Source organism: Desmodus rotundus, chromosome 4 (assembly GCF_022682495.2).
Source record: "Desmodus rotundus isolate HL8 chromosome 4, HLdesRot8A.1, whole genome shotgun sequence".
NCBI classification, from domain to species: Eukaryota; Metazoa; Chordata; class Mammalia; order Chiroptera; family Phyllostomidae; genus Desmodus; species Desmodus rotundus.
In genome coordinates this window covers 107,145,781-107,155,477 of record NC_071390.1, presented here as the reverse complement: position 1 = coordinate 107,155,477, position 9,697 = coordinate 107,145,781, and the positions used below count along the sequence as shown (strand labels likewise).

The following is a 9,697-nucleotide window of genomic DNA, read 5'->3' as shown; positions in this document are numbered from 1 at the left end:
CAGGCGGGCGCAGCGTGATTGGGCGGTGCGCGGGGCTGGCCGGACGAGTCACGTGGGGGGGGGAGGGAGTGGGGGGAGCTAGACCAGGAGGAGGGGGAGCTGGCAGCGGAGGTTTGAATAGGGAAGTTTTTCAGGGGTTACGTTTGCAGTCAGTCCGGTGTTTGCAAATATTGTGTGGGCTAGCGAGCGCGTCTCTGGACTCCGGCAGGATCTGAACCCGCGGCGCCTCGTTGCTGTGCACTGAGTTTGCATGAAACTTTCCCGGCACTGCAGGCTCGGCCGCTGCGCTCCCGACTCCAGACCGCATATCTCCCTGTTGGTACAACAGCGGGGACTGTCTTTTCCAACCCGACATGGATGTACTCCCAATGTGCAGCATCTTCCAGGAACTCCAGATTGTGCACGAGACCGGGTACTTCTCGGCGTTGCCCTCCCTGGAGGAATATTGGCAACAGGTAAATAGGAATTGTGTGCCAGGTGCCCCGGTGCTCAGCGGAGGGAGTGCATGCACGCACCGACAGGACGATGTGTGGCTAGAGGTTCATTGCTTTTGCCTTTTTTTTTTTTAAATGGTTTGGGTAGGATTTTTAAAAATTAAAATAATTAGTCTTACAACGTACTCCTGCCTCCGGTGCGGGAGGCGCTTTAAAGGGGCTTTTTCCAGTGTGGAGCCGAGTTGTCATTTGCGTGGGGCGCAGCAGCACTTCGTCGCTCCCAGTGTTTTTGCCCGTTTCAGGGGCTTCTGAACGAGAGTGCAGTCCAAGCTCCGCTGCCTGATCCCGGCCCGAGCTCTTGGCAGAAGTTTGGTGCTTGTACCAGCTCCAGACTCCACAGCTGGAACTTGTCATTTGAACTTGCGTGGATGCCAAGGGTATTTTTTTTGAAGCGATTTGTTTTTGTTTTCCTTTTTGGTCTTTGTGCTTAGAGTTATTTTTTCTTTTTAAGTTAGAAATTTCACCAGCAAAACATCCACCAACTCCTTTTCCCTACCAGGCCATTTCCAGTTGCTTCTTTGGAATCCTTAACATTTGCGTCCATCTGCCTTGTTTTTCTTACCTGCTTTTTTTTGTTGACCAAAAACCAAACCAACAGTTTGCACAACCATGACTTATCAGTCATATGACAATGAGTCCCTCTGAATTACTTCAAGCCTGAGTTTGGGAAGAAGAGCCTTGGTTTCCGGCATTTTTTAGTAGAACTGGAATTTTTGGCTTTGGACAATTATGAAACTTAATTTCCCCCTCTAATTCGTTAGGATTGCCTGAAGGTACTGAGATTCTGACATTTGTCCCATTTAAAAAAAAAAAAAAAGAAAAAGAAAGAAAGAAAAGGGCTGTCTTTCTAACCGGTTAGACTGTTGGTTTTTGACACAAAGTACAAATATATTCTGTGGATTTCAAAGCCTAGAAAGCTTTAAGAGGGATGAAATACAAAGTGTGGCAACCTTCATATGCCTGCTTAATTGTTCTCAGCCCCGTTCTGCCTTCCTCTCCCCTCCCCCCTTTTCCTCCTTAAGAAGCTGCTCCCTAGGACGTGATTGAAATTGATCTAAGTAGTTTCCTTCGGGCATTTGGGATTTGGGCCACAAGCCAAGCTGAGAGCTCTCCTTAGCCTTCCGAGGCTTTTAAACTCTTGGAGAGCTTCGTTCTGGTCCCCAGTGCTCATCCCCATAATGGAGATTTTAAATTAGCCAGATGATTAAAGTTTAACAAGATCTTAATAAGTATGCTTTCGTTTTTCTTTGGAACGTCCATAAAATATGTAGCCGGTCTCTCAGAACGCTGATGTACGTTGTAACCTAGACATCCAATTTTAAGGGTAAAGAGAAAACAATGGTTGTTTTTCCCCCTTTGCTTGCTCATACTTGCTCTGTGAGGATTCTGTGGGGAGGGGGAAGGGTATGTGCTATATAATGATAGCAGGCATATTGCTAAGAAAGCAAGCATGAGCCCTTTGGATAGCTTAGCCAGTTCCGAACGTCATTTGCTAAAAAGAGTATAGTGGGCTGTAGAAATTTAAATCTATAGAATTGCGGCCATATAGACAATCTTATATGGCCATCCAGGCAATTGATCCTAGTGAAGAGAAGGGCAGATATAATTTAATCCTAAAATGTTTCCTACCGTTTTTCTTTTCCAGTGGCTAGAAAGTTTGAAATGGTGGGGAGAGGGGATGCTGGTCTCTCGGCAGTGGTAGCTTCTTGAAAGGTTGGTTGTGGGTCTGGGGAGGGGGCACTCTGTCCATGACACACTGCATGTATATCTGAACCGGGTCCTTTTTTGGCTGCTGGTCAGAATTTCAAAAGGAAGTCTCCTCTGGCATTGCGTGAAAGAAATAGAGTGATGACTCATACAGTTGTACTCTTGGCCAGTAGATAAAGTTCTTGTCCATTGTGGCACTCCCAGCAGGGCCCAGAGGAATTTCCCCTCTTGCATCCTTTACAATAGCAGATGGCCATTCTGGAATGATTTCTCCACTCTGTTGTTGAAGCTCTTGTTTTTCTCTGACCACTGTGGAAGTCATTAAAGTTGTGTGCACCCATGGCCCTGCACTTGGGAATGGCATTCTTTGAAAGCCTACTAGGTCTGGGCTAAGCAGGAAGTGGGTGGTTTCTGTGCAGCTCCATTGATGTCCTTGAATATAGACCATCAGCTTGCTGCGTCTGCTCACTGAGTGTGGCCCTGTGCTGTCAGCTGTGTCTGCAAAGGGAGACACATGCAATGTCAGAACACATTGCATTGCGTGCGGTGCAGCCTTTTTGTCTTGTGCCTGAGAAAGGAGGATGGCTGGGGCTTTTCTTAATGCACAAGGTTCTTGAGACTGTCAGATAATCTGGCTAAACCTGTCAGGGGTGTGTGTCTGAGGCTGGTGTTCTTTGTGTGGTTTACAGAAACTCATTAGAAACATCAACACTGGTAACTATAACAAACACTGGCTTAGTGACCTTTAGTCACCGTGGCCTTTGGTCCCACATGGTATTTCTTCCCAATCCATCCCCATTCCTAGAAACAGCTTTCCTCTTGCTCTCCTAAAGACACGGTTCTTATAGTGACATGGCCACAGTCTGTTTGCCCTTCATTCCTGCATGTTTTTGGTAAAATGCTTTTGGTTCCATTTTCAGTTGTCATAATCATGAGCCTTCTTGTGGTTCCTTTCTCACAGACCTGCCTGGAGTTGGAGCGTTACCTCCAGAGTGAACCCTGCTATGTGTCAGCCTCTGAAATCAAATTTGACAGCCAAGAAGATCTGTGGACCAAAATCATCCTGGCTCGGGAGAAAAAGGAGGACCCGGAAGTGAAGGTTTCCTCCAGTCCCCCAGAGGATGCTCTCAGCAGCCCCAGCTTTGGTTACAACCTGGAGACCAACAGCTTGAACTCGGATGTGAGCAGCGAGTCATCTGACAGCTCCGAGGAACTCTCGCCCACCTCCAAGTTTACCTCTGACCCCATCGGCGAAGTGCTGGTCAACTCGGGGAACCTGAGCTCCTCTGTCACCTCCACACCCCCTTCTTCTCCAGAACTGAGCAGAGACCCTTCTCACCTGTGGGGTTGTGCGCCTGGTGAGCCACACCCTTCAGGGAAGATACGCAGTGGGACTTCAGGGAAGCCTGGTGACAAGGGCAGTGGGGATGCCTCCCCAGACGGTCGGAGAAGGGTGCATCGATGCCATTTTAATGGCTGCAGAAAAGTTTACACCAAAAGCTCCCACTTGAAAGCACATCAGCGCACTCACACAGGTCAGTCCCTCCTGCGACCTGGGAGGTGGGCCGCTGGTGGGCACCACTGAATTGCACCAGCCCTGGGAGGGGGCCGGGCTCCACAGAAGGCTGTCAGAGCAGACACATCCTCACCTCACTCTTTCCCCAAAGAGTTGGGTCTCTGGGGAAGACAGAGTAGGAGGTGAAAGACTGGACATGTGCTCAATGAATGGTTGACACTTTCAGAGTAAACAGACAAGAGGTAAATCACGTTCTCCATCTCCACCCAGCCCCCAACCCACTCCAGCCCTCTCAGAGATCAGGACTGATTGCTCTTGGTCTGCAGTGTCCATGATAATGTTATGTAGAGTTGCTTCTGATTTTTTTGAAATGAAACTCAAGGATCAGGGGAGAGGGTCCATGCTGGGCAACATGGCGCATGCCAGTGTTGATGGTGGTGTGAGGAAGGAGCTTGACCGGAGATTCCATACGTAGCAGTATTGATCAGTGGGTGCTTACTGGGAATTTCTCTGTGGATCACGCTGCTTTTGTTTTGATACCAATTTTTTAAAAGACATTAAAAAAATTTCATAATGAAATACCACAACGTCAATGAAAGTGCCATTTAAAACTACCATAGTAGTCTCTAGGGCACTTGGGGATGAGTCATAGAAGTTCTAGAGCTGGAATGGATCTTAGAGCTCAAGTCACCCGAACTCTTATCTTACCAGTAATGACAGGAAGTGGCTGAGCTCTCATTTAGGGTCCCCAAAATGCTAGTGGCAGAGAGGGGTCAGGACCCAGGTGCCATTTGTCCAAACAGCATTCTCTAGAGGGACTGGCTCTGGCCAAATGTTTAGTATCCTCGAAAAGGATATTCACTAGAAGGTAGCACTTCCAGTGAATTCATGTTTATAATCTTACCAGAGGACAAAGTGGGCTTCGTTATTGGATTGCCATTTAGAAAGTTCTTTGAAGGCCTTGATGGGGTTTCCCAGAAACTCATGACTTCAGTTCTGGAGAAATGTAGTTTCTCAGAGGAAACAACAAAGCTCATTCCACAGGGAAGTGAGTAAGGAGCAAAATAAGTGCTTGGGAGAAACGGTTTCCATGGAGAAGGCAATAAAACCCTGCCCTCGGAGAGGCTGTGGGTCCAGTGGGCTGACACATCACCTCCGAAGTATTTCTCCAGTCTGAGTAATTGTCTTTCTTACATGTTAACTGAATATGGTCATGTGGGCTCTAGGTCCCTTCCACAGCACTTGGAGGACTGAGGCTAGGTCAGGAGAGAGCTCCTAGGTGTCACTTTCTGAGTACCCGCTGCTGTTCCTAATTGAGGTGTGTTAGGAATTCCTGAGGCCACCAGCCCTGGAGCGTGCTAATGAGTTGACTTTCACCATGTGCTGTTGTAGTAGCAGGGCTCCTTCCCTCACTGGTCAGTGAAATCATGGCATGCTTGTCCTGTGCTCTCTTCCCAGGAGAAAAGCCTTACAGATGCTCATGGGAAGGGTGTGAGTGGCGTTTTGCAAGAAGCGATGAGTTAACCAGACACTTCAGAAAGCACACTGGTGCCAAGCCTTTTAAATGTTCTCACTGTGACAGGTACGTGCTTGAAGCGCTCGGTTTGGGAATGCCATCCCCACAATGGAGTAGGAAGGCAGATGGTTTCCTGTCCTGGACTGACCTTGCTTTAGCTAGGACCTTAAAAAAAAAGTCTCTGATATGCCAGTTGTACAAGTTAAGATGCTGTGTGTCTTATGTGTGTAAAACTAGAGTGAATTCATTCTTACTTTCTGAAGATAGGCCTTCATCAGTTTTTGAATTCAAAGGCTGGGAAGTAAGGTCAGGTCAGATGCTCCAAAAGAGTGGAATGGAGACCTTAATTTATACTCCTACCATTTGGAATTTCCTGCCCCTGAAAATGAGTTGCAGTGACTCAGTGGATTGTGAGCTTCCCGCTGAGAAGAGCTGGGTGGGGGCATGCAGGGTGGGAGGTCTGTATCTGAGCTAGTAGGGCTGGAGACCTAACCTCTCTGATGCTGATTGGCTCTGCAGGTGTTTCTCCAGGTCCGACCACCTGGCCCTGCACATGAAGAGGCACCTCTGAGGGAGCAGAGTGTGAATCCTGCGGCTAAAATGGCTTCCAGGCTGAGAGACGGCCGTGGAAGGAGGGTGCGTGTTCCAGCCAAAGCATGCCATTTTGCACCCCACCCAGTTGCCTCCAGGACCTCTCCTTGGAAGGTCTTTTGAGGGCGAAAAAAAATCATGTCGGAAGCGGCAGAGCGCCTGTGGTGTGTGGTGTTTGGGTGGCCTGGACTCGCACTGGTCCCTAAGCCTTTGCCGTGAGCATGTGCACTGAGAATGTTAATGGTTGGGTTGACTGTATGTGGAGGATCTATTAGGACTGTGTGATGAGGCAGAGTCTTTCCTGTGCAGTGGCGAGACTGCAAGAGACAGAAGAAAATGTCGTTTGAATGTTTTGTTGTGTGATGGGTAAACCTTGAGATGAGATGACCACCAATCATTTCCTGGGAGGGTGTCTGCGCCTTAGGGGAAAAAAGGGAAAACATGGAGGGCGGGAGTGTGAGTGATCAAGACCCTGTTTGGTGAGTGGGTGGGTGGGGGGGGCCCTCCCGTGTGAGAGGGACGTTGGCGTCTGGTGCAGCTATGAAACGTGCAATGTGTCAAGTAGCTTGTTCTACTGGCTACAACAGCTCATTTGTTACCCGTTGTATAAGCTGTGTATTTACAAATATAACACAATGGTAACCTTTCCTTGTAAGACAAAAGTAATGCATGGTCTAGGGAACTTTCTGCTTTTCCATTTTTAAATCAGAACTACAGTTTTGATTCCAGTTACTGAGCAGCTAAAATGCAATTTGTCAAAATTGGTGATCCCTAGCCATCTGGGCTTGGCAATACATAATACTTCTCCCCCTTCGATTTTGTAACACTCCCCTTCCAGAAAGGTGGTGTGCGGCATAGGAATATTTTTTACATGATTCTGAATCTGATGACCTTTTTGGAGAATTTAGTGATGCCCTTGGAGACATCAGACACGTGCGGGGTATCAAGAATGTGAGGGCCGGGAGCTCCTGGTCTAACATAATGTTAGACTAAGAACCTAAAATTTTTCTCACTTGGGTAGATAAAACCACTAAAGCTTAGAAAGTGTTTTCTCATGCAGCTACGTTTCTCTTATTTATGCCTTGAGGACTAATTTCTGGTTTTCTAGCTGTTAATGCACTGTAGATCTTAATAATGGTGCCTTATGCAAGTGGCCCCTTACCCGGGGGTCTCATACAGGGGTATGGGTGATGCATGCTTTATTAAGGCTCTTTTTTCACCTGGCATTGTACTGTATCAATGTAAAATACAAAAAAGAAAAATCTCTTTAAGGTCCTCTTTCACAAAGACAAATAGAGAGATGAACCCCCCGCAACAAGTCAGTATTTACTCAGTATTTTAGACAACTTGACCATCAGTGTTACAGTGGAGAACACGTGATAATTGGGAAATCGGACCGTTTCTGTCACCATGAGACTTTCATATAGACTTTGCACAACGGTTGTATAGATCACACATCGGCTGTATTTAATATGTAATGTTTTCACACATATTAAAGATACAGAACTATAAAAAACAATGTTAATGTTTTGGCTTAAAAGGCACAAGTTTCACATAACTATCTAGCTATCTGTTGGTAATACAGAAAGTATATTAATTTTTGTAAAAGTGGGCAGAATCCTTGTGTATGTATATTTGTGTGTATAGTATATGTACGTGTGTGTGTATATATATATATACATATATATAATATATAAATATTTTTTTAAGGAGAAATTAGATGTTTAGCTAGAAATTTCACAGCCTGTGAAGAAATATTTCAAAATGGCCATAAAGGAGGTAAAAATGAAAACTATAACTTTTATAAAGGCTTTATCTTTAATTTAATGATTTGCTATAGACTCTGGGCCTGGACTCTGTTCCAGACTGCTGACTTTGGTCATCCTTATTGGCAGGTCTGGGGTAGGGTGCTTTTGGCTGTTCAAAAATAGCATGAACGGAATACTAGCCCATGAATTGGTCTCAGACACACTACGATTTTGATTCTGATTTTCAGCCTTATTAGAAGATCTAAGAGTCAGCTAATTACAGGGATTTTTTTTTTAAGAACACTTTTTATGCAGATGAAGGTATTTTTTTTCCAGCACATAGATTCTTCACATTTTTTCAACGAATAATTTCCCTGAATTGGCACACTGCAGTGTGGACAGCTGATATTTCATCCAGCTGCTGGCATGTGGGTGTGGATCTTTTTTTTTATATATATATATATGTATATACATATATATACACGTGAGTCTGGCTGGGCTGGTATTTTGTTTGATCTTCCTGGAAATGAGCAATGATGAAAGCTCGAATAACTGGTTTTTTATCTGGGCTGATGAATACACTTACTTAAAGAACTCATTTCATTTTGCTAAGGGGGAAAATGCACTTTTGGCAATTCAAAATCCAGGCACTTGATTTGCTGGATTTTGGAAAACTCCTTTTTTGGCCCTGCTGTGCGCCTAGCCATAACAATTCCATTAAGCAAGAAGGTAAACAAAAGACAAAAAGAAAAAAAAAAAAACCCAACTTGCGCTGGCTTGTCTCACTTATGAAACACCATGGAGTTGTCTGATTGGGTGGGGCTGGGTGCCATGTATATCAATGCCTGTAATTTTCATAATAAGCAAGTACATAAAGAATTACATTCTGTTCAGGTGATAACTGAGCCTCAATCAAGCAGAAACTTTTTGCTTGACATTAAAAAATTTCTATTAGTGAAATTTCTTTTTTTTTGAAGCACCCTGTTATCTAAAGAATCTTTGTAAGATTTTTGTAAAATTTTGTTTTACAAGATTTTATTTGAAATTGTTTTTTGCAAGATTGTTATATTTCTGTATGAATGTATTTTTTATCGGAATAACATAAAAGAATTCTTATCAGCATCTCAACTCTGGTTGGTTTCTTTTGGGGGAACGGGGGAGTCGAAACAAATTCCTGCTCTATTAATCAACCTTGGGAAATCTCCCTTCTGCAATCATAAAGGCCATTTGCCTGCCTTGTCCCCTCTGTCAACTTCACAGCGTAACCAGGGAGCTAATGTGCAAAGAGCAGCTTGGTGTTGCTGCCCTTCAGTGTACTGAATTCCCTTCTCCAGAGACTGACAAGCAACCACCAGGCTTTGGGGCACAGTAGGAAAACATTTGCTGTGTTTTATCTTCCTGTCACTCCAGCCAGGGAAATATACTGCAGAGGCATCTGCACACTGACAGACTTGAATACCTCCTTTCCATTCCTCAGGCTCCCGCAGCCTTGTTCCAGTTAAGCAGTTAGATCAGGGCCAGCCTTCTCTGACCTGACCCACACACCTGGCTGACATGTCACCGAGGAAGATGAAAATGACAGGAGGGACAGCAGGCCTAAGAGCTGTCCTGGCTTTCTCTACCCCACCCTTCCATAACCCATGCCTTTTCTGGTTAGACCAGTAAAACTGAGGAGAAAGATTGTTTACATGATCACCAGAATATTCTATATCTTTTAAAGGCCAATGGGATACATTCAATGTAGAGTCTGAAAATGAATAGTCCACTTGAGGTTTTTTAGAAGGGTGTCATGTGAATAGCATTAGATCCTGGTCTCAGTTTTACTGCTTCATTTAGTAGCCTTGGTTTATCCACAAGTCCATTTTCAGGCCATATTAAGCTCATCAGTAGTGATAGGTAAAGGTAATGTGTGCTTTCTAGAAAGGGATATAGGATGGAAATGTCCATGGGAAAGCTTCTTAAAGTTCTTAGTTTAACTGAGGAAGTTCTCAGGTTTCGTTTGCCTTAAGTGCTCATGATTTCTCTTTATAGCAGACCTTTGTTTTGCTGGATGTGCACACTTTACACTAGTTGATTTTAATTTTATAATTTGAGAGGGGAATTTTAAGTGCATCCCCAGATTAGG

General features: G+C 44.9%; 1 protein-coding gene across 1 annotated transcript; it reads left to right on the top strand.

Annotated features, from left to right (window-relative positions):
* The first annotated feature begins 79 nt into the window (after window positions 1-79).
* KLF6 (KLF transcription factor 6) lies at window positions 80-8,694 on the top strand. Its single transcript, XM_024580723.3, has 4 exons — window positions 80-455; window positions 3,163-3,736; window positions 5,176-5,299; window positions 5,753-8,694. The coding sequence occupies exons 1-4, from the start codon at window positions 354-356 to the stop codon at window positions 5,802-5,804; spliced, it is 852 nt and encodes a 283-aa protein (XP_024436491.1). The 5' UTR covers window positions 80-353; the 3' UTR covers window positions 5,805-8,694.
* Window positions 8,695-9,697: the final 1,003 nt, after the last annotated feature.